Source organism: Scardinius erythrophthalmus (genome assembly GCF_964197995.2).
Source record: "Scardinius erythrophthalmus genome assembly, chromosome: 6".
In the NCBI taxonomy this organism is placed as follows: Eukaryota; Metazoa; Chordata; class Actinopteri; order Cypriniformes; family Leuciscidae; genus Scardinius; species Scardinius erythrophthalmus.
The window spans coordinates 38,531,507-38,556,877 of NC_138226.1; the positions used below are offsets into that span (position 1 = coordinate 38,531,507).

A 25,371-nucleotide genomic window follows, 5' to 3' on the forward strand; every position below is an offset into this window, starting at 1 on the left:
TTTCAAGGGAGAACTTCAGGACATTCAGTAAAATACATCTGTGTGTGAATTGCACAAGGTTTCATCTTTGAACAAGACATTTTTTAAAATAACTCTAGGATGGTTTGAAGATGAGTAAATCATGGGCTAATGTTAATTTTTGGGTGAACTTAATACATTTTTAGATAACTGTGATTTTGTATATGTACATTTCTGAAATACATAACTTAGACAGTTACCTCTGAGAACAGATCACTCAAAATTTTAATGTGGACTCATACATTTTCCGTAAAGCTACTTTGAAACAATGTGTATTGAAGAAAGCGCTAAACAAATAAATGTGAATTGAATTGAATTATGCAAGTATAGTCCATTGAGCTAGCTGAGCCATCACTCACAATGCGCTCTTGCAGCAAGGCATACAGAGTGTGTTGTGAATGTGACAGAAAATCGTGTATGTGTGTGTGTGTGTGTGTCATTAGGTGGGAAAATGTGTGCACTTTAGCATTTAAGCTGACTTTTGGGAAAAGTCGTCAAACAAATTTGAAAAGTAGCTAAATTTGTTGCTAGGTGATTTTTAAAAATCAGCTGATAGTCTGAAAAGTTGCTAGCAATTTTGTTAAATTTAGCAACTTTTCAGACTAAGTTGGCATCACTGCTTTCACGTTTGATGCCATCCAGCAGGGGGCAACAAAGCTAAAGCGTGCTGATTTGCAAGCAAATGGTTGGTTTTGTGAGCATTCTAGAGTTGAGAAATGACATGATAATAGTCATCATCCCATACTGATATGTTGTCATGAATTTTATTTTGTGTGTCTGCTCATATCTATAACTGCTCCAGTGGCATAACTGATACATTCGGTCATCAATATTTTTCAGTAGTAATCGTTTATTTTCCCGCTTGAGATTCATCTGACAGACCTCAAAACATTCAATCTATTTTACAGTTACCGAAAGACATGAAAAATAATCTTTGGGCAGTTCATGCACAGTAGGCATCTTAGTACAAAATTACAAGACAAAATAAATAAACTGCATTGTAAAATATTTACAAAGAAAATCAAGACAATCCATTCTTGGCATCTCATGCATCTTCCAAAAATATACAAACGCTTTTTAAGGGGTGTCATTGCAAACAATAAGCCCAGAGATATCCAGGCGTTAACAGTCAGTCTTTACCCTTTAGTTACCAGAAACACACGGATGTGTAAAGGCATCTTCATGTCAAACGTCTCACGGCTCACAGACCGTGCAGAGTTAGACTTCCTCTGAAACTTTTCACAACTGAAGACGCCTGATGGTGCAGATTGTCCACATCAGATGCAGAGACAGTCTCATGAGTAGCTCTCGTTCTCATCCCATGTGGTCATCCATTGCTTCTTCTCAAAGGGATCTAACATGACCTTTCCGTCTTTCAAGAGACGGGTCTCCTTACGAATCCTCACAGCATGATATTTCGGAACGCTGTCCTCATATTTGGAACGTTTGAAAAATCCACACTGACAGAGAAAGAAGAAAACCTCATTAAGAATTATTAAAAAAATGGGCACATTTAAAAAAAAAAATCACTCTGAGTGTGTATGCTTTGGAGAACACTGAGAGACGGGACATGCTTGACAAAACAGGACACGTAGAAGCACATCCATCGACACAATACAAAACAAAACTGAGCTTCACACGGAAAGAGCGAAGCACGCTGAGCAACATGAGTCTTTCCCTTGCTTTTGTCAGAGCAAAGGATGAGTTAGTGAGTTAGGCCACACGTCATGCAGACACCAATCTGCTGCAGCGATCGTGTTTTACCCTGGTAAGGAGAGCTAGGCCTCAGTGGACAGTTTGTCTGAGGGCTGAGTGTGAATCTCAGCTTTGTGAATTGCGGCATCGTACTCGTCCTTCTTCGCCCGCTTGAAGAAACCGCACTACAGAGGGGGCAAATTCACCGGTCATTGCAAACATGTCATGAGAAGGTTTGTACTACATTTGTACTGACGCAAATGTTCATGGAATTAATATGCAGTGGCCACAAAAAGCATTTGGGCAGTAAAACCTGAATAAAAATGTCCTAAAAGTAAAAAAAACTTGCAGATAATACAAAATTAGTTAAATAAAAGGTCACTTAAATTTGAATAATGTCAAATTAAACCTTTTACTTTAAAATAATTTTTTGTCATGGTTTAAAGAAGTACACCTATTTTGATGCGTTGACCAGTTTCAATAGAAAGGACATTAAAGTATGACAAATAACATACAACTGCCAATAGAAATGGAAAGTATATTTTAGTTTAGATGCTTGGCAGTACACTTAACCATATTTCAAAGACAGTATTATTATATAAAGATGTACTTTAAGTCTTACTTAAGTGGCTCAAAAGCACTCTAAAGTTCAGCTAACTGCATCTAATATAAATTTAAACTATAACGCATTTTGATATAATTGCAATTAACGTGTAATTAAGTGTCTAAAAACATTACATTAATTTTGTACTTAAGTATATTCTTTTAAAGTATATTATTTCTGTAATAAGTAGCCCACTCTTTTAAAAGTATGTGGTAATTCTTTTTCACAAAGGACACCTGATAAATCAACGTCACAATATGATTTATATCCATTGTTTTGTCATTTAAAACTTTATGTATCTCCTACCTACCTATCTATCTTGGAACATGACCATGGCTATATATATGTATATAGGTAGATAGATATATGGAGGCCATGAATTAAGAATTATTTATCTTGTTTTAAGTAAATATTGCACACGATACAATATGTTGTTCCCTCGATTTTATACATAATTTTTCCCCGCATGTCTTGTGTGGTGATACGTATTTTTGTGGTATCTTTCTTGAAAAAAGAAATAAAAAAAATAGATATATATTCTATTTGATTTTAGTTTTATTTAATGAAATGACATTCATTCAAGTGTACAGTGCAGGCCCGTTCGCACCAAGAACTATAACTATAGAGATAACTATATTAGCGTACAGCAGACGATATCATTGTGTTTTTCTAAGCGTGTGCTTGTCTGTCACTTTAAACGCTCGAGCTCATTACAGCAGGATGGATTCTGATTGGCTGTCAATGTTTTTATAATTCATCAGCTGGGTAACATCGTTCTGAAAGTGATTTCAACGATATCGTTTCTCTGTGCCGTTATCGTTATAGTTGTGCTGTGAACTCTGCTATTCTTTAATATTGAGAACGAATTTTAGAACTATATCTTTATCGTTCTCTTTATAGTTATCGTCCTTGGTGTGAACGGGTCTTAAGTCTCCAAATTCTTTTTAGGGCCATTCAAATAGTAAATACCAGAATAAATAACAGTATAGTATTAGAAAACAAAAACAGATTCAGAACAGAGAAGTCCACATACAATATGAGCTTTCTACCAGAAATACTCCTTAAGGAACCTCTTATCCATGTGGCTGATGCTGTTGGGTTTTTGTTAGCTTTATGTTTGGGTGTGTGAGTGTTTTGTTACCTTCCAGAGTAACAGAACTAGGAGAGCCAGCATCAGAATCCCAGCTAAAACCGCCACAAGAATGATCCACCAGGGAACTCCACCGAACGGAGTCACTGTCGTCTCTGGGAACACGGTCAGCCTCACCTGGGCATCAGACGGACAGGTGTTCAACAAATGTCTTTAATGTCACAGACTTAAATGTGTTACACTTTAGGAAACTGTGTTACCTGGGTCTCAGCATTTTTAAGGACAATGTTATTGGCGGAGACATCCAGACTTATGGAGGCTTTCACTATTATATCAAGGTAATTGTAGGACGCATAATCCTGTTGTTGAGAGGAAACAAAACAGATTGCTTTAACAACCTCAGGCATTATTTCAAGGGAACAAAATAAGCCCTCGTCATTGTCCTTACTTCAAGGAAAGTGGAATTCCACAGCCGGGATTTTAAAACGATGACTGCCGTGCTGTCCAAGCCCTGAAGGGGGCATTTCATCTCCACACATCTGGCATCGCCACTGCATGACTATGAGAGATAACAAAGTTATTGTTATTTTATAAAGTTATAAGTTGTTTTGGTCCAATCATTCCTAAAAATGAAAGTTCACTACAAATATAAATAACTAAATCTCATTACCAGAATCTTGTGCTTGCGTTTGTCAGTGAAGAGGGATATTTTACTCCCGTCAGATGGTCTCCTCTCCTCCAGCTCACGCTTTGTCCTGGTTGACGTCGACTCCTAAAAGAGTCACAGATGTGTCTACTTTTTTGTCCATGTTTTCAGCATCAATCTCAGCCAGAAGGGTTAACTCTTAAAAATGTTTTCTTGATCTAGCATTATTTTTTTATCAGGGGTCATTTTGACCCGAAACTCATTTTTTAACATTTGTTTAAAATTGAGTGTTCACCAGAGGGGTCCAAGACCTTAGGACTTTTGTCGCACTTCAACCACGAATACACACAAACAAAAAATTATTTTAAAAAAATTAATAATTGAATGGATTCGAGGAGTTTTGTGGTTGAAATTTAAAAAAGTAACAAATCCTTCCCCCCTGGGTCAATTTGACCCCCTTAGGAATGGATGGAATGGGAGGAATGCTTCTGTACACATAGAAAAAAATGCTCAAAATTCAAACTAAAAATGCTAAAACTTTACCAAAAATAATTTTATAATATCTGTATCTGAATGCATACTGAAGAAAAACTGACTTAGGACCCAGCGGGACAGCTCATTTCCTCCATATAGAGCTGTAAGGCCGTCAAGTCAAGTCATCTTCATTTATATAGCGCTTTTAACAATGTAGATTGTTCCAAAGCGGCTTTACATTAATAGTGGCAAGAGTCGTGAAATATCATGTAACATATTGTTGTTCCACAAGAGGTAGGTCGGCAAAGACAGAGGCCCAATGTAAGATATTTTGAGCTGAATTAAAAAGGTTATGCATGAACTTGTGAGTTATTTTGAATTTAAGTTGAAAGAATGTGGGGAATGTGTTTAAATTGCCATTTATTTATTATGTATTGATCAAATCTAGTAATTTAAAGGTAAAAAAAAAATAAATAAATAAAAATCTCCCAAAAAATTGCATTAAATAATAGAAAGTATGTGGAATCTATGTGTACCAGATGTGGGCCGACGTTATGTTGCTGTCTGGGTCAGATGTAAAGTAAGACAGGAATATATTTGGTACCTCACTCAGTCTGAGAGGGTTTATCTCTCTCTCAGGTGAACAGGCGACTAACTGCAGGCCCTTGGTGTTGATCTTCATCAGATACAGCAGCCATTTTCCCACAGAACTTTCTTTAGGCCACTGGATGTTTAAGGATGCAGTGCCAAAAGACTTCAGAGGCTTTCCCAAATTAATCACCTGAAAAAAAAAAAAAAAAAAAAAAAACTTAGGCTAGAAGTAGTGCTTTGCAAAAATGGCTGAAGTGATATTGATAAAGGTGTATAATTCTTTAAAGTTATTTTGGCATTTACTCTGAATTCATATTCGATCAAGCTGCCGACTTCCTCCTCTGTCTTCATGGCACTCATGCCTCTGATTCGACCTCCAAAATAGACCTGAGACGGCTTGGCAACACTGATACACAACAAACAGCAATCAGACACTGTAAAAACATATCCGCTGACACGTGACAGGATGTAACACAACTAAGACTGAAAAAGAAGGGTGCTTAATTGTGTTGAATGTGCACTTGTGTACTTGCACTTTTTAAGTATATTTAAAAAAAAACTTGCATGAAATAAAAGGACACTTAAGTGTACTTAAGAGAGTACACTTTCATGATTGTTTCTTAACAATTAAGTACACTTTTAAAAAGTGTGCTTTGTAATATTGTCAAATTCAGTGTTTTATTTTAAAGTGCATTTTAACTCATTGTTTTAATGATCTTTTGTTAAGCTTTAAAGTGCACTTATTTTGATGAGTTGACTAACAAAGCATATGTAAGGGGTACTTGATCATAATTTTAACCTTAGTGTGTTATTTTAAATGTACTAAATTGCAACTTCATCATTACAGATATACAAATATATTAAAATATGACAACTTTCAATAGAAAGGACATAAATGCTTGTCAGCCATACACTTTAACCATATTTAATACTGTATTTCACAGAAGTAATTATGAAATTACATAAATATATATTTAAGTCCAAGCACTCTAAAATACAGATAATTACAGTATATGTAATACAAATATAAACTATAATACATAATTATAATTCAGTTTGCAGTTTTCTTTTATATTCTTTTAAAGTACATTATTTCCGTAATAAGTGCGCTTTTTATCAGTATCCTAGTGTTCTTTTTCAAAGGGGAGTCATTCTACTAAGTTTATGATGGCAGAGACACTAGAAGTTATTAGCAGCTGCTTTTAACCTGGGGTTAAGTGCTTTTCTCAAGAGTACAGAACTGACTTATTGATTTCTGTATTTCTACAGCTTCATGGTAAACCCTGCTTGAGACTTTGCCTTTGTATCAGAAGCCTTGACCCTTAAACATAAGAGTCCCAGAGGCTCTGCATGTTCTGCACAAAACCTGATGTTTAATATTACTTTAAAATGCAATGGAAGTCAGAAAATATCTCCTTAATGTCTCTGCTCACTTCTGCTGCTTCTGTTACTGCTGAAAAAAGACCCTAAAAATCTTGTGTATCTCCTTTCGAGATTCAAAAGAGATCTCAAACTGTGCTTAGATTTGCAACGATCCCACATGAGATGAGAAATGAAGTGATGATACGCACCCTTGTACAGAAAGAAGAAGTTCAATCACCACTTTGGCTTTGGCCTTCACTTTGCTCAGGCCCTCCTGTGAACTCGTTCTGTGTGTGGATGTCATAAACATCATATATACATTAATCATACAATTAGTTCATATATCAAACATGCTTAAATCAAGAGTGGTTTTGATATTTTTAATATTTCATACGTTTCCAGCTGAAGGTCGATCTCAACTTCTTTGGTGTCGAGCGATATCTTGCCAGTGCTCAATATGATATAGAATTTTACCTACAAAACAAAATTTTTTATTAAAATGACTATCAATGAAATAGATTAATACGGCACCGTTGAAGTATTACTGACCTCTGAATCCCGTTTAAAAGGGTTTCCCAGCTCACAGTCTGCCAGAGAGCCATTCTGATTGGCAGCACAGATCACATGTTTATCCTATAGGATAGAAAGTATGGATCGGTGGTAACTGATTGAATTAGCATTATTATTGAAATGTAAAGTTTATGCATTTAGTCTGCTGAATCTCTGACAGAACCAACTGAACGACAATAAGAGAGATAAAGAGTTCATAGAAATATAACAGCAATATTTTTGTATCAATGGTGAAATAATGAATAAATCCTTAAAAAATAGTTAAATGAAATTCAGACGAGTGCCACAACGGAAAGGTTCAGGTCACATGACTCAGATGATAGACTTTAGACGTGTGATATACTTACAGTAGTTCTCAGAGATCTGAATCCAGAGTATGAGAGAGATTCATCAAACTGCCCCACCAATTTGGCTTCATGAGCATCATCTCCATTTCTGTTCCTCACTGTGACCTCCAGAGCAATGTCCTTCTGATCACTCAGAGAAATCACCGGCACACCATTCTCACTGAGAGACGGATTTGAGCATTTAACACACTGCACACCAACAAAGAAACCTTTTATACTGATATATGCTCTTTAAATGACAAGCAATCTATCATGCCTTGTAACAGACTTTTAATTTCACAGAGTCAGTAGTCATTTAATGTAATAAATCTATTTATATGTATTGCTATTTGATACATTAAGATTTCTCAATTTCCACTTGTGATCGGCTCATATTTATATATCGATGTAAAGAGAGCTAGTGTGTGTTGGGTTTATGTTGCATGTATTGCTGGTACACACAGAGGTAGAGGAGGGAACACATCTTGTTTGGACTCCCTGTAGCAGAACCTGTACTGCAGATGTAGGTTACTCTGACAGATGTTGTCCGTGCCACAACCCTCCTTCAGGAAGTTCACCTACAGGCCAGGAAACAAGGTTTATTATATCACTTCATTTATCAGCCTTTTACAATTTTTGCCTATGCAAAAATTATTGTTGACAATGATTATATAACATTCCATTTACTATATTGCATTATATCATATAAGTTATAAAAAGTACTGTTTTATAAGGTACTGAGGTGCAAATAATATCTGCCACTAAATGCAAATATAGTGATAGATCCGATTTACACTAAGTGAAAATAGCAGTATTTTATTTGCACTAAGTGTAAATAGTAGTTAGATGCTATTTATACTAATAGCGAATTATGCTATTTATACTAATAGCTATTCATGCAAATAGCGGCATATATATTGTATTGTTGTACATTATAAAACAGTATGCAATAATAACATATTCAGTGTCTATTAAAATAAAAAAATGGATGATTCTTTATTGGTCCCTGTGCCAAACCCTATAAACACTATTCCCTTCCACTTTTTGCAAATGTTATTTATTTTTATTTAAAATAAACACCTCTCTGAACTGATTTATGATGGGAAAAAGGAAGAAGAATGAGTTTGGAAAAAGGTGGATACGAGCTCGGTTCGGTCAGCACGTCCTGATTTTGCAGAGTTAGTTCCTGGGTCAACATATTTTGTTGATCCTAGAACAACATTCCTGTCCTAACCCTATCCTACCCCTAACCTAAACCTATCCCTAACTTATCCATAAAATCAGAGAGAAATGACAGGTGAATAACACTGATGTAGAAGCACCTAACTGTGGTTGTAAGCCTAAACTTGACATAAACTATAAACCTGTCCCTCAAACCTGATTGGTTGATTGGATTGTTCCAGGATCAACAAAGAGGCTGATCCAGGAACATATTGTACTTGTTCTGCGGTTGGTTGCGCCAAAAGCTAAGGCCACTCGCCTTACTCTTCACACCAGTGATCTGTTATCAGACGGGTTTCTTTTGTAATCTTGTCAGGCTCATCTAGACTATGCTGTGCGGAGTGAGTGTAAAAGCCTCTGCCAACAAGGCAAGTAAATAGACACTTGTTACATTTACAGTGAAGGATCTAAAGATGCATTGACTCTTCATTAGATTTCTGTGCAGTAAACTGTGAGTATACCTCAGTGATGGTCTTGTTGGGCACAGTGGAGTCCAGTATTGGCACTAGTTGTGGCAGCGAGCTCTGCCGTTTGCCTCTCTTAGCACTCTGAATGGCCACAGACACCTCGATAGGAATCGCTCTGAGCTTATCCCTGATGCCTTCCTGAAAACCAGAGCACAGCAGATCCCACAAAACATTGAGCTTAGACAGAGGCTGAATGTCATAATAAAAGTCCCTAAATCCCAAATGAGAATTATAGGAATAGTGCATCCAGAAATTAAAAGCTTTTTACAATACTTTTATGGTGTAACTTTTGAAGCTTGAAAAATCCAGTCTCACATTCATTGCACATTCAACACAGAAAAGCACAACCATTACAAAATCCGTTATAATCTCTCATTTTGTGTTCCACAGAAGAAAGAAAGTCATATGGGTTTGGAACAACATGAGGGTGAGTGACAGAATCAAAACATTTAGGCTAAATTGTTACTTTAAAGTTGGCATGAAAATTAAAATTCATCCTATCTATTTTCTAAGTGCATGTTATAACATATTGTGAATGATTAATCCGTGCATATGTTTAATTTTGTTTTGACCTTGTAATGTTCAATCAAATTGTCAGACTTCTCTCAGGTGAGGTCTGCAAAGTTAAAAAGCACAAAGCCACTCCAAAGGGAGTAATTCTGTTCAACTCCCTGAAACGTCTTGATTGTTGTCATGAGTTTTCTTCCGAGAACAAACACATCACAATATTCCCCATTTAAATAATTCCTGCCCAAGGCATACTCAAAAAAAGGGAGCGAGGCCTGGTTGAGCTAAGCCGTGAGTTAAACTGTGCATCAAATCAAGGTCAAATTTGATAGAAATAGTTACTAATCGGGTGTCGGTGAACATGTCAAACTAGCGATCAAAGACTTCAGATTTTTAGCCTAAGATCATCAGAAGAATCTTTTAGGATTCAATAAATTAGTCACAGACAGCTAAATCGTGGCCAAAATCATACAGTGTGCTTAAAACTGAGAAGTTTTTCCTTTGAGTTTTCCGCGTACAGACGACACCATTGTCAAAACGATCCCCATACGAATCTGTGAAAACAACTAAAAACGCTGTATTCTGCTGCCAGGCCATTAGATGGCGATGAAACACTATAGATTGAACACTTAATATGCATGTGCATGACATCATCGGCTTCAGAGATTCGCGTTTTTGTTGTTTACACGGAGACCGTTTTTAAAAACTTGCACTTTGAAACCCGTTTTCAAAAGTTTGCATATTCAGGAAACACGCTGTTGTCGTGTAAATGAATGGCCAAAACGCATTAAAAGTTTTACGTTTTTAGTTGAAAACGGTGTCGTGTAAACAGCCCCTTAGAAAAAGGACATAATATGGCCTCTTTAAACTCGCCCCTGCAAGCATCCAATCAACAACCGATGAACCAAGCGCCCTATACCCACATTTTTTGTTTTTCGAAAAAAATCTGTTATCAATCATCCAAATCATCCAAATCACTTGGATGTACATCACAGTATGGAGGAAAATGTCTATCACTAGGACTTCAAAGCTTTATTTACTTGTAATCTGAGTTTGGCCTTGTAACAAGCTTTTTTGTTTTGTCCTCGTAGCTCCAGAGTGCCGGTCGACTGGAAGTCCTGATCCATCTCGTTCTTCTCCAGAAACACAACTCTAGATGGGAGACCCAGCTTCCTGCGGTGCCACTCTGCCTCCAATGTACAGGAAATGGCTGGAAAACAAACAAAAACTGGTTTAGAATGTGTGAACCTTTAGACCTCAGAACAAAGAAATGCACTTATTTACTCCAGTGAGCATATCTTGTCTTCTGTAACAGCATTATAAACACAGAATACATTTGGATTAAATCCTAAAGTCCCCCTGTGGTGAAAATCCAGCTTTTAATGTTGTCTATATGTCTATGTGATGTTTTTAATGTGCTTCATAAGTCAACACCATTGCTGAGTATTTTCTCCTTAAAACTGCAGTGAACCAAAGACAGTCACAAAAACACGCTTTGAAATCGCTGGTGTTTCTGACGTCACAAACTACCTTGTAACCAATCAGATCAACGTGTGATCGTCAACGAGTGGATCTCTGAGCTGCTGTGAGTGAGTGGAGGCGGGGCTCATTTGCATATTCATAGAGCCACGTATACTAAATGAGGCAAGTGTGTAGAGTTGCATTCAAGCTATTTTAAGGCAAGGAGACTTTTTTTTTCAAGGAAAAAAACATTTAAATATGCCATTTTGGTCATCAAAGATGAGATTTAAAGGATAAAATGATTGACTACAGGGGGACTTTGAGGCACGTTCACACTACGAACAAAAACTATAAAGAAAATGATAACTATATCAGTGTCCATACCAATAGACGATAAAGTTCTGTCTATTACAGTATAAGCGCGCTCTACCGCTTTAAATGCTAGAGCTCTTCAAAGTCCCTTTGATTACTGATTGACTGTCAATGTTTTTATGGTTCATCTGCTGGAAAAAAAACTGTTGTAGACTGATTCCATCTTTATAGTTATAGTTATCATCCTTGGTGTGAACGGACCTTTAGACTAAACGATAAAAAACTGTAATAGATAATGAAAGTTTTTCATTATAAGAGCATAAACAGACTTACTGATCTTAGGGTTGTAGGTGTGAGGGTTTGCTCTATATGTGAAACAAGCTTCCACAGTCAAGCTGTGAAGAAACACAAAATTATCTTCACACAGGACAGAGTTCAAAATGTCAAGCACATCTATGAGCGATGCTTTCTAAGTTCTTGTTTTGTCAGTATCTCACCAAATACTGTTGCCACACGTTTTCTTCGTCAAGTCAATTTCCTTCGGTGTCACCTTGATGTCTTGCTTGATGCTAATAACCGCTTTGGACCTGAACACAAGACGGATGTTGTTATAGCATCTCAAAAATCTTCAGGTAACAACTTTGATATTAGAAGTGACCTATCAGCACCTGTAAATAAAAACTGTGTCAGAGAGCGACCCAACGGCGAGATCAGGGTACGAGTTCTGATCCAGGTCCATATTTCCGGCCAGAGAATAGCCAAACATCTTAATATTGTGCTGTTTGCCCTCCAGTATCTGCAAGATAATGTCGGATGTCTTAGTGTCTTAATGTCTTTATTAATTTGTTTAACAGCAAATAACACACCATGTATAGACTAAAACCATATTTTGTTTTAAAGGTCACAAAATACAGAGTTAGTACAAAGTTACATCAGAAGAATGTCAAAACCAAAGTACAATCAGATGTTAAAATATGTAAGTATAATTTTTTTTTCACCAATGTTTTATCCTGAAAATGGAAAACCTTTTAAACTGAATAACACTGGAAAATGAATCAATTTCTCACTGATGTGTTCCATTAAAATGGCAGACAGAAGAGAAAACGGAGAGAGACTGAAATTGGAGAGTGTCTAACCTGAGCTGGTTTGGTATTGATGCCGTCAGCAGACCCGTGGTAGATGTACACGCTACCAAACCCTGAGTTTGCATATGGAGCTCCTACTGCAATATCTGAGAAGCAAGCAGGAAGAATATTAAACAACCTCGAACCTGAACAAACCAAAAGAATTCAAATATTTTGCGTCCTAAACTAAAAAATCAACTCCTGCATCTGACCTTCAAATAAATCCAGATTGGTGTCTCCAATGTTCTCCACAGCCAGTCCAAACATGGAGTCTTTGGTCCCGTTCAGGCGAGTCGGAGTGACATCCTTCCACCTTCCAGCTTTATTGATGTAAACGTACACAGCTCCACCCACCTCCTCGTCTCTCTGGTAGAACTGGGGTGCACCAACCACAACATCCTGCCAACTGGAGGGACAATACACATGATTTAGCTGCCCACCCTTGTGAAAAAGTACAGAGCCCCTAAATGTCAAGTCAAGTCACCTTCATTTATATAGCGCTTTTAACAATAAAGATTGTTTTTCTAAAGCAGCTTTACAGTGATAATAGGAAATTAAAGTAACAGAGATTGTTTTGGCTTTACAGCAGCTCTAGAATAAAGTTATTGTCCAGCTAAAGTTAGTTTTTGATTGATTCACTTCCGTTGCAAAGATCATTAGTTATTAACTTAGGGGCCGCTAACACGACACCGTTTTAACTGAAAACAGAAAACCTTTAATGTGTTCTGGCCACTCAACTACTTGCTTTGAAATAAGTAATAATAAGTGGACCTTTTCAAAAATAAAAATAAATATATACAGACTTTTGTGTGTGCATGAGAAACATTCGCGAATTGTGAAAGAATCATTGTGAGGAGCATGAAGAATCATTTTCACACATGAATTGGCACCTCTGAGTCTAGACCTTAAATTCATTGAAAGTCTTTGTCTATACAAGATCAAAAAATGATGCTTGTCTTGATGGAAATAAATGTTGTGATGTTATTTCCATCAAGAGGTGCATCAATTTTTGGTCAGATCTTGTATTAACAATGCAAGAGTCCAGCACTCTGTAAAGTCTCCTCCAGCACATCCCAAAGCCTTACAATGAATTTAAGGTCTGGACTCAGAGGAGACGATTCATGTGTGAAAATGATTCTCTTTATGCTCCTCACAACCATTCTTTCACAGTTTGAGCCTGATGAATCCTGACATTGTCACCCTGGAATATGGCCATGATGTGTCTTCCTACATGATTGCTTAAGAAATGAAAAGCTACACACTCCATCAATTAGGGCTAGAAGAACTGTTGCCAAACATATTACATGCTAGAAACTTAAACTCTTAAGCACTTGCCTATTTAAATCCAAACAATTACTTTTTTTAAAAGAATATACTTAAGTGCAAACTGAATGCAATGTTTTAGACACTTAAATACATGTTGTGTACAATTAAATGAAAATGTATTATAGTTTAAATGTATATTAAATTCAATTAGCTGAACTTCAGAGTTCTTTTGAGCCACTTAAGTAGGATTTAAGTACATCTTATAGTAATTTCATTATTACTTCCGTCTTTGAAAAAAGATTAAAGTGTACTGCCAAATGTACTGAGAAGCATTTATGGTAAACTAAGATATCGTTTAAAATACATACTAATTTCTTTTGAAACCTGTAGGTCAAGTATTAAATTATGTTTTAGATGAAACATTTATAATCATGAATTTACAATTCAGCACATTTAAAATATATTAAAACACACACTAGTTAAATAACCAAGTACTTCACATTTGCTTTTGTATGTTAGTCAACACAGCAAAATAAGTGTATACTTCTTTAAAACATGACAAAAGATTGTTCAAATAAATGATTTAAAATGTACTTTAATGTAAAACTTTTAATTTTACATGGCAAGGTGCACTTAATAAGTTTGTTAGGAGACACGTCATGAAAGTGTACTCTCTTTAAGTACACTTAAGTGGCCTTTTATTTGATTAACATTATATTATCTGCAACTATATATATATATATATATATACACTGCTCAAAAAAATAAAGGGAACACTTAAACAACACAATGTAACTCCAAGTCAATCACACTTCTGTGAAATTAAACTGTCCACTTAGGAAGCAACACTGATTGACAATCAATTTCACATGCTGTTGTGCGAATGGAATAGACAACAGGTGGAAATTATAGGCAATTAGCAAGACACCCCCAATAAAGGAGTGGTTCTGCAGGTGGTGACCATAGACCACTTCTCAGTTCCTATGCTTTCTGGCTGATGTTTTGGTCACTTTTGAATGCTGGCGGTGCTTTCACTCTAGTGGTAGCATGAGACGGAGTCTACAACCCACACAAGTGGCTCAGGTAGTGCAGCTCATCCAGGATGGCACATCAATGCGAGCTGTGGCAAGAAGGTTTGCTGTGTCTGTTAGCGTAGTGTCCAGAGCATGGAGGCGCTACCCGGAGACAGGCCAGTACATCAGGAGACGTGGAGGAGGCCGTAGGAGGGCAACAACCCAGCAGCAGGACCGCTACCTCTGCCTTTGTGCAAGGAGGAGCAGGAGGAGCACTGCCAGAGCCCTGCAAAATGACCTCCAGTAGGCCACAAATGTGCATGTGTCTGCTCAAACGGTCAGAAACAGACTCCATGAGGGTGGTATGAGGGCCCGACGTCCACAGGTGGGGGTTGTGCTTACAGCCCAACACCGTGCAGGACGTTTGGCATTTGCCAGAGAACACCAAGATTGGCAAATTCGCCACTGGCGCCCTGTGCTCTTCACAGATGTTGCAGGCAGCAGAACGTTCTCCATGGCGTCTCCAGACTCTGTCACGTCTGTCACATGTGATCAGTGTGAACCTGCTTTCATCTGTGAAGAGTACAGGGCGCCAGTGGCGAATTTGCCAATCTTGGTGTTCTCTGGCAAATGCCAAACGTCCTGCACGGTGTTGGGCTGTAAGCACAACCCCCACCTGTGGACGTCGGGCCCTCATACCACCCTCATGGAGTCTGTTTCTGACCGTTTGAGCAGACACATGCACATTTGTGGCCTACTGGAGGTCATTTTGCAGGGCTCTGGCAGTGCTCCTCCTGCTCCTCCTTGCACAAAGGCGGAGGTAGCGGTCCTGCTGCTGGGTTGTTGCCCTCCTACGGCCTCCTCCACGTCTCCTGATGTACTGGCCTGTCTCCTGGTAGCGCCTCCATGCTCTGGACACTACGCTGACAGACACAGCAAACCTTCTTGCCACAGCTCGCATTGATGTGCCATCCTGGATGAGCTGCACTACCTGAGCCACTTGTGTGGGTTGTAGACTCCGTCTCATGCTACCACTAGAGTGAAAGCACCGCCAGCATTCAAAAGTGACCAAAACATCAGCCAGAAAGCATAGGAACTGAGAAGTGGTCTATGGTCACCACCTGCAGAACCACTCCTTTATTGGGGGTGTCTTGCTAATTGCCTATAATTTCCACCGGTCGTCTATTCCGTTCGCACAACAGCATGTGAAATTGATTGTCAATCAGTGTTGCTTCCTAAGTGGACAGTTTGATTTCACAGAAGTGTGATTGACTTGGAGTTACATTGTGTTGTTTAAGTGTTCCCTTTATTTTTTTGAGCAGTGTATATATATATTTATTTATTTATTTTTATACTTTTAAGATTTGAAGTACACCACAAGTGCACATTCAATACAATTATTGGTAGGATTTTATTTTATAGTCCCATTTCGCATGAACATATGTACTTATTGTAGTAATGACACTAACCGGGTAATAACTAGGTACTAACCCTATACCTACACCTAAACCTTACCCAAACCCATGTAATTACATTACATTACTCAATTCTTTCTTAGGTAAGAACACTGTAAGTACACGCACTGTAAAATAAAGTGCAACTCAATTATTGAGATTGAGCAGACTTCTTTTTCACAAGGGCACTCTCACAATCTACCCATAATAAACAACATTTATTTTCTACAGATCTTGTATCCCTCACCCATCTCCATTTAGGTCCACCACAGCAACATCATATCCAAACGAGGACGCGAGTCCTGGTCCTTCCAGAATGTGTACAGACATGAGCATGGTGGAGGCTTCCTCTTGCTTGCGCAGAAACACCACTGCACCGCTGTGATTGGCTCTCGGCGCTCCGGAAACGATGATGAGTTTCCCTTTTTCTGTGATACTGTGGCCGGAATCCAGAGAGAATCCTGTGCATATGCAAGATTCAGTGTCACAAAAAGCATTAACGTCAAAACACACATTCACATTCACACACAAACACACACATACACACACACACACACACACACACACACACACACACACACACACACACACACACACACACACACACTCACCTAAGTAACTGTTGGCTGGTACTGGCACTAGACTTGGATCAAGGCGGTTTTCATCCCCGACCTCATAAGGACCATCATCAAACAAGCCCATTTCCAGCAGAGTGTTGTTCTTCTGCTCGACGCGCACTACACCTAGAGAGCAGATGTGATGGGGTGAGTGCTAAACAACAAGATTACTGTGACACAGGAAAACAAATGATTTGAGTTCTGGTTATAAGAAACTTTTAATTGTGCAAATCCCTGCGGAAAAAAATGTGGTTCATTGTATTGAATGTGCACTTGTAATACAAATCTTGAAAGTATATATTTTTAAAAACTGTAATGTGGATAATATAATATGTATCAAATAAAAGGCCACTTCAGTTTACTGAAAAAGAGAATAGTGTCATGACTATTTCTTATCTTAGCAATTAACATGCTATTAAGTGTCCAAAAACATTACATTCAGCTTGCACTAAAGTATATTCTTTAAAAGTGTATTATTTCTGTAATAAGAACTCTTAAAAAAAAAAAAAAAGTAAGTTACACTGGAATAAAATTGTGTGAATTAAGAAAATAGTGAATGAGAAATGTTGCAATGCTCCTCCTCACCAGTGGGGGTCCCTATGCATTTAGAACATAATGCGTATAAATGCATATAAAATGTAAGTAAAGACACTGACTATTTTTATTGATAAAAATAAAACACACAAAAACACAATTTTATGAATTGCATCAAATGTCATTCCTACCTTTCCAGTTGTACGCCCCTGGCGCTCCAAAGATGACATAATGGTAGTCTTTAGTGAAGGTGGCAGCCAAGCCTTGCTGACAGGCGCCGAATCGTTCATGACCCCGAGGGCGCCCATCACAGAACTTCCAGTTCCCCCCATCCTCGTCTGATTGGCTGTCGATGCTCAGGTCTTGACTGAGCATGTAGCAGCGTCCAGTGATGTCACGCGCCTCCTGGGGTGTGTTCGGGAACAACAGGCGCTGGTAGCGATGGGCACATGTCTGACACAGAAAGAAAGATAAAGTACGTGTCATTGTGACATTGTGCGACACAAATAATAAATCTAAAATGTCAAAATGATGACATTGCAACTGGAAGTCAATTAATGGTCCATTAGCATTCAACTCTGTTCTTGACGTACCACAATCTTGCCTCCAGGCCCTTGGCTCTGAACCGTTACACCCATCCACTGGTTCTCCTTATTCTCCACAAGAACATCAACTGTGAGAGTCACCGTGAACAGAAACCAAGTCACGATTAGAGTTTCAAGATCTATCAGAAAATCCTGGCACTGCTGACTAGATGAGCATTTAAACCGATAAAACAACAAATTATATTCACGACAGCAGTCAGTAGACATCTACTGCGCCTGGATTCTCATGTGATATAGTTAAATCTCGGGGACACAGAGTTCTTGAAGCTATAAGATGATTTTTCTGCTCACCATCATTGTCAAAGTCCACTCGGGTACAGTCGTCAGGATGGGTGGTGATGTCACAGCTGTACAACCCACCTGTGATGTTTGCTCCCTGATTGGATAAAGCCCTGGCTGTGGGAGCACCAATCAACAATCTGTGCAAAGAAAGAAGGAAAGAATACATACATTATATATATTAAATTATATTGAAAAATATTGACAATACAGATAAAAATACGCTATATAATTAAAACAGACTATTTATGCTATGCATTTTTTTGCACTTGCATATTGCGTCAATAATGTAGCGCCATGCTAATACAGTATATGTCAGCTGGAATTAAGGGTGTTGCAATATACTGGTACTGACAAAAAAAAAAATTAACAGAGATTGTTAAATCTGTGATTGGAACAGAGCGTTAGATTGGTAGAAAGACAAAATACAGGAAAGACCTTGTAATTATGACATGATTATCAGTCTTTCATAAATGAGACTGGTGCTTTCTGATGAAGAGGATCTGACAGATTATTTCATCAGCGGGTGTCTTCCTGTTTCCACGGCCATCAGCCAGCTGCAGAAAATCAATTATTTACACACACACTGCTGTCATCACACCACAACTAAACACACATTCATTAGTGTAGATTTTGGGGGAAACCCTAATCATGTGTCTTTTCATAAATCAACATTGAAAGAATTGAGTACGAGACGCTGGTAAATGAAGCAATGACCTCAATATGGTTTCTGAGTCATGCCGGTGATGTTGCACTTTTAATGAAATTGTGAAGAACAAGTGCTTGTGAAATCTGAAGAGAAAAAACTGAATATACAGGAAAACAGTAACTGTCTCACTCAATGTCTTCATTGTATTACAGCACATACATAAACATTATAATAAATATGATCCATCTGCTGCGTTACCGATCCCTTTTTTCCACAATTCATTCCAGACACACCTTTCCTGAGAGAAGGAAAATTATTTCCCTGCCTATTATCACATCCATAGCAGTTTAAGTTTTTCAAAGAGTAGTCCTTAATAAAAAATGTACCAGACAGACATTAAAACGGCATGGCAGTGAGACACACAGTGGCAGTTTGCTCAAGTTCTTCACACACACACACACACACACACACACACACACACACACACACACAGCGGTTGAGAACAGCTGGCTCAGCAACTGTTATTCTGATGAAACGCTTCCAGAACATTCTTCTTGTTTGACAGGCCTTATGCATCAACAGTTCTGGGCACTTCAGTAAATGAAAAAATTAATAACTTGGTTCTGTCAGACTTACAGTCAACACAGGGAACTTATTGTAAGAAAAAAAAAATGTTGGCATCCATTTTTTTTTCCAGGCAGAGTTCTGAGCATGTGTCTGACTTTAGAGACCGTATTACGGAGCGCCGCACATGACATACGGGGGGAAAATGGCTGCGTCTGAAAGCTGTAAAACGCTTCTTCTACTGGCAGGATCCAGAGCTAGGAAGGCAACAAGGCACATCCAAATCTAATGATCGTGTCACTTCCTGTTTCCTGAGATTCCTTCATCTGAATGATTTTTGAAGGCAGCATAGATGCATCCTTCGCTGCCTTTGATTTCCCACAATCCTGTGCTTCCCATTCTGTGACAGTTGAGCTAAAAAATAAACATGGCGTCTGAAAGTTGCCTTAAAGGATTAGTTCACCTCAAAATTAAAATTTCCTGATAATTTACTCAACCCAATGCCATCCAAGATGTTCATGTCTTTCTTTCTTCAGTGGAAAAGAAAGTTTTTTGAGGAAAACATTTCAGGATTTTTCTCCACACAATGGACTTCAACAGTAACCAAATTGTTGAAGTCCAAATCAATGCAGTTTCAAAGGGCTCTGAAGTGCTTCAAAGGGCTCTGCACGATCACAGCTGAGGAATAGGGTCTTATCTAGCGAAACGATCGGTCATTTTCTAAATAAAATAAAAATGTATATACTTTTTAACCACATTTGTTCGTCTTGTGTTGGTCTGCGACGCGTCAGGCATTACGTAATCACGTTGGAAAGGTCACGCTACAATCAGTTTCTACAATCAGTGTTAGCTTCACATCACAAGTGCAGTGCTGTACCAGGTGAGCTACCAAGCAAGTTTACCATGTCAGAAAAGCTGTACATATTGAGCTGGTTATGTGATGCAAACATCAAAATGGATTAGTTTACAAATCATGCACTATGGTAAAAGTGTTTTGAGGCCATAACATGGTATTGTGCAAGGAACAGTATGAAATAAGTCTTTATTTACCGATAATCTGCCCCTGTAATCATAATTTGAGTGAAAAGGAATAAAAGCTGTTGATGTTTTACTGCTACTAGATTTCATTTCAGCTGCAAACTGCAGGAAATTGTATGTACGTTTTTGGAGTTTTGCAAAAAAATTATAATAATGTGGAGGCATGTTTTCCCACTGAACCTAGATCAATTATTTTATTAGCTTAATAGTATACTCTTGTAGTGCTTATTACAATGGTAAAACATTACAGCAAATGTTTTTTTCCCCCATTTCATTTCCACAAAGATGTGGCAGGTGGACAGAAAGGTCTAGAAAGCTCCAGCTTTCCCCTCAAACATGGTTGGGAAATTCAACACGTATCTGATGAACAACACGGGGATTTACATGCCAGAGCTGGAGTTTTTCTACATGGGAAACAGGCCAGCCATTATGGTGTTGAGAGGTTTCATCAGTGTTTCATCTGTGCACCCAGTGCCCCTTAATCTACTTTCCATGGCGAGTCCATTCAGATCAGCATGAAGGCGGACTGTGGGAACTCAGGAGACCACCAGTGGCTTGCAACTGGGACACTCCACCATAGAGATGAATCAAATGTTTCATTGTAATCACAAGATAATAGGCACTGTCACTCAATTGTCTATGAACGTCCACAACAACACATGAGTCTTTAAGAGAAACTCAATAACATCAAACAACATTTACCACAGTAAAATTGTGGTTTAACCCACTACTATCAAAAAAATGTGTCACGGCTAATGTGGACTTCGGTCTAGTGGTCTTCGCTCATGCGCATCTGTGAAGTCCACAAAGTCCCGTTTGTTATTGTAGCTTTCAAAAGTGTGCTCAATTGCAGCACCTTTGTGATCATAGACTGCACAGCAGACTATCACCCAGAACACCATGTGTCAAAAAGAGGTTAATTTTGGACATGGTCGAAGATTCTGACAGTTGTCTTACAGTCTTTACAGAAGATTCACAGATTATGATCTTACAGGATTAAAAACACTTTTGACATTCCTTCACTTTGACATGGTAATTGGGATTACCATGATTACCTTCACTTCCTTGGGATTTCGTAGAACTGTCCTTTTTGTTGTGATTGCACTATGGTTGAGAGAGTTCATGAGACCAGTGTTGCCAAATCCAAGGTTTTCCCATGGAATCGGGCTACTTTTACACTGTCGCTGCAGGTTGTTTTTTTATTCGGTGGGTTAAAGCGACCCGCCTATACACTAGGGCTGTAAAATAAAATTTAGATTTTTGAATATTCGTTGAATTTTTAAACAAAAACTGCACATTCAATCAACTAACTTTAGCACAACTAACAATAACTTTATTATAGAGCTGTTGTAAAGCCAAAACAATCTGTTACTTTAATTTCCTATTATCACTGTAAAGATTCTTTGAAACTATCTATATTGTAAGCGCTATATAAATGAAGGTGACTTGACTTGACTTGACTTGTTGTGAGTAGAAGTGGATTGTTTCTGAATGGCAGTTTTGTGTTCATGTAGTAGGCTACATGAAGTGTGTTTTCTCAGGTTACTGATGCACTTTTGTAACCTATTTTCCTTGCATGCACATTAAGGAAATTATATCGTATTTAAGAACAATTGTTTCAAAAGTTAATGTACTTACTTTAAAAAGTGAATTTCATTTCATTTCAATAAAATGTGTGATGCTTGAGTTGGTTTATTTTTGCTTATTGTGCTTGCTTGCGCCCTCTTGTGGGCATAGGAGACAATACAGTACTTTTTTCCTCTGACGTTAAATATCGCCTTTAGAATTCGAATATAATTCGAATTTTGCTAATATTTAAGAAAGATATTCGAATTTAGTTTTTCAGCCATTTTGACAGGCCTACTATACACCCTCCCCCAACAAACTCAATTTTTAACGTGATTGTGCTAGTCTAGATTTGGCTGTGATTGAGCGGGTTTTGAAGAGCAATTGGGCTGGTTTTGCTACGCAAACCTGTCAACACTGGCCAGCATGCTATTGTTTTGGCTATTGTCTTTGGGTTTTTGCCTCTTAGTCACAGAAAGCGTAGAGGAGACTGGCCTTGGGTCATTATTGGACAGAGCGACTAATGACTGAGACAAATCATTAAAGATGAATGTGGAGAATGCGCCCAGTCAACCTGACACTCCCCATTTCCAACCAATATAAGGAAGGACAAAAGATCTCATTAGAGATATGATGGGAAAACAGCATTTGACTTAAAAAGCCAAAGAATGTTGCTCTGTCTTATTTTCAGGCATGAAAGGCAATTCATTGTTCTGAGAAAGATTTGAGTTTGATTAGTCTAAGCATGCCACAGTAATCAGGGTCGTCAAGTTTTAGTCTGATTGAGCACAATTCCCTCAAACAAACAATGGACATTAAACATAGCTTTCTCGAAGTCAGAATGTGCATCTATGATTATCTTTACTCAATCAACTAAACAGGTTTATTTTTTATAGAAAAGGTAAATAGTAATTCTAAATCTACATTGTCAATTCATGCAGTTGTTATACACTAAAATGAAATATTATGCACAAAACAAAAGCATTATTTTTCCTTATTTTATTTTCAGATGTTATTTGGCTTAACTTCTATGTGTGTGTGTGTGTGTGTGTGTGTGTGTGTGTAGCTGTGTCCTCGTGGCAGCTGGCTGCAATCTGTCACACCGTAAAATTGCTTCACCTCTGCTAGAAAAATGTTTTTACTACTAAACTATTTAACAATTTACAATAAAAATGACTCCAGTATAATGATGTACAGTTTGACTAAATTCTTATATCACGGTATGAATAAAGTATGAATAAATGATACATCACATTAATGTTATTTATCACTTTTTTTTTTTTTGCAGGAAATTTAACCCCAAATTCTTATATATTACATAACTGTAAAGTAATGTTCATTTTTCAATAATATAGTGATTGAATTACCTAAATTATTACAGGGTACTGCAGTCTACTACCACCACCACTACTAATACCAGTACAGTGATACTACGTTCACAATGTAAATATATTCATCCTGTCAGTCCACACAAGTCCAATGACTGAGCTAATACCGCTTTCAGATTTCTGCTTCATCACTGAACAGGGAAAATGACCAGACTCAGCTGTTTCTGTTCGTCACTTTAGTCATGCAAAAGTTTCCATCTTTCCATTAGAAAATAAAGCACAGCCTTAACCTTTCACTAATTCTCAAAGTGTTACACAGTCCAAAAGCATCCGTGCCAAAGCTGCAGCAGCTGCGGTGTGTTGCAAACTCTGCTCAGCGTGAGTTCATAATCATGAGCAACTGTTTTAGAAGTTTATCTCTGTTCATAATGAATCTGCAGAGCAATCACTCCAGTTGTCTGAGATGATACACACTGACAAAGCTTTATTGTGCCGGACGTCTTGTGTTGGGTATTGCACTGTGGTGTGATGTGTGCATTGGGGTACGATGGGTGTGTTGGGTTAAATTGGATTGCAATGCGTTTGCTTCGGGGTTGTGTATTAGGTTTGGGTTATGCTCAAGTGTAATGCTGGTGTGCTGTATTGTGTTGGGGTTGGGGGTGTGATGTGTTTGTTTTCGGTAGGGATGTGTCACAATACTCAATTAAAGGCAGGTGATTTGTTCCAGAAACATTTTTTGTTAGAATGGTTAAAAGTCTCTTCACATCCTGATAGCAATCACTGTTAGTTAATGGTCTAAATGTATTTACAGTCAAACCTAAATTTATTCAGGCACCTTGAACATTTCTCACATTATCACAGTTTACTCACTGTAGTTTAGAAAATGGTAATAAAATATGACAAGAACTCAGAGTTATCAAATCAGTTGATATTTCACTGGTTTTGGACATCTTTCTGTTAGACTGTCACACTAATAATAATACCAATTAATACCAATAATACCAATAATACCGATAATACCAATTTAGGTCAACCAACTACCAAGCGATGCTTAATTTTGTTCAGTCTGTGGTGTAAAAAGGTCGCATTAGCAATTAAAGAAAAAAACACTTCAGCAAATCATGGTGAGGTCAAAGTGTCTGAATCATTTTTGGTCCCACATTTTTATAAGTTTTACTGGTAGTCCACTATATGGATTTTTGGGTATAATATGTCGCAGTTTACTTTATTTTGCTATCCTCACTTACATAAATGAACTAAAGTGTCCTGCACCCACTAGTAAAAAAATATATAAAAAATGATATCTGGTGTCTGAATAATTTTTGGTTTGACTGTATATGTCGTCTGAGGAAGGCATGGAACCATAAAATGTTAGTCCAATCATTCGGTCTGAATCCAATGATACGATGTCCTCCCTGCCCCAGCGTATGTATTTCCACACCTCCACACACCGGCTCTCGCAGACATCACACGTAATCAGAGTTAGACAGACGTCAGTCACCGAGAGCCACAAACGAAACCGCAGCCGTCTTTTACAGTTCCTCCTGAACCAAACAACCAGCTTATGCTGAGTTCACACCATAACTACTGTAATCTGGAGGAGATGGAAACCCCTGATGTTAAACTCGGAGCGGTTTGTGACTCAAATTTATGTGTTTCAATGGCAACACTATCAACACGGAAATGAATCTACAGCAGTCAGGTGGTACAAAGCTTTTAAGTTGTTTATGCTCATTATTATTGTAATGTTATGTGCTTTGAGACATGAGGTAGATTAACACCGTCTCTCGTGACGCTTTTGTTTGCTCCTGCTGTACGTGTTCATGTGTTTTAAAGGCGTGGCTTTGGAGACACTCTGAAGGGAGGGTGCTATCTTATGCTTTCAAAGCAAGCTCGCTAAATTGCTAGCCTCTCTGAAAATTGCCTACCCTACATTTAACTAGCTTTAGGCGTCCAACAACCATTTACATTACATTTACATTTATTCATT

General features: G+C 37.9%; 1 protein-coding gene across 2 annotated transcripts in view; it reads right to left on the reverse strand.

The window, feature by feature from the left end:
- Positions 1-767: 767 nt before the first annotated feature.
- Positions 768-25,371, reverse strand: part of itga6a (integrin, alpha 6a) — a 30,055-nt gene continuing 5,451 nt past the window's right edge. Inside the window, exons 2-26 of one of the 2 annotated variants that reach the window (XM_081368034.1) lie at positions 18,249-18,376; positions 17,946-18,025; positions 17,544-17,805; positions 16,813-16,944; positions 16,449-16,662; positions 12,681-12,874; positions 12,481-12,575; positions 12,013-12,140; positions 11,842-11,931; positions 11,678-11,739; positions 10,612-10,781; positions 9,059-9,202; positions 7,839-7,954; positions 7,398-7,557; positions 7,030-7,113; positions 6,875-6,954; positions 6,690-6,767; positions 5,422-5,524; positions 5,132-5,308; positions 4,078-4,179; positions 3,856-3,966; positions 3,668-3,766; positions 3,459-3,584; positions 1,783-1,898; positions 768-1,478 (exon numbers count right to left, since the gene is read on the reverse strand). In XM_081368034.1, coding sequence (XP_081224160.1) covers positions 1,797-1,898; positions 3,459-3,584; positions 3,668-3,766; positions 3,856-3,966; positions 4,078-4,179; positions 5,132-5,308; positions 5,422-5,524; positions 6,690-6,767; positions 6,875-6,954; positions 7,030-7,113; positions 7,398-7,557; positions 7,839-7,954; positions 9,059-9,202; positions 10,612-10,781; positions 11,678-11,739; positions 11,842-11,931; positions 12,013-12,140; positions 12,481-12,575; positions 12,681-12,874; positions 16,449-16,662; positions 16,813-16,944; positions 17,544-17,805; positions 17,946-18,025; positions 18,249-18,376 — 3,037 coding nt within the window. In that variant the 3' untranslated portion in view covers positions 768-1,478; positions 1,783-1,796. The remainder of the gene's footprint in view (positions 1,479-1,782; positions 1,899-3,458; positions 3,585-3,667; positions 3,767-3,855; positions 3,967-4,077; positions 4,180-5,131; positions 5,309-5,421; positions 5,525-6,689; positions 6,768-6,874; positions 6,955-7,029; positions 7,114-7,397; positions 7,558-7,838; positions 7,955-9,058; positions 9,203-10,611; positions 10,782-11,677; positions 11,740-11,841; positions 11,932-12,012; positions 12,141-12,480; positions 12,576-12,680; positions 12,875-16,448; positions 16,663-16,812; positions 16,945-17,543; positions 17,806-17,945; positions 18,026-18,248; positions 18,377-25,371) is intronic. The other variant, XM_081368033.1, reaches the window with a different exon arrangement.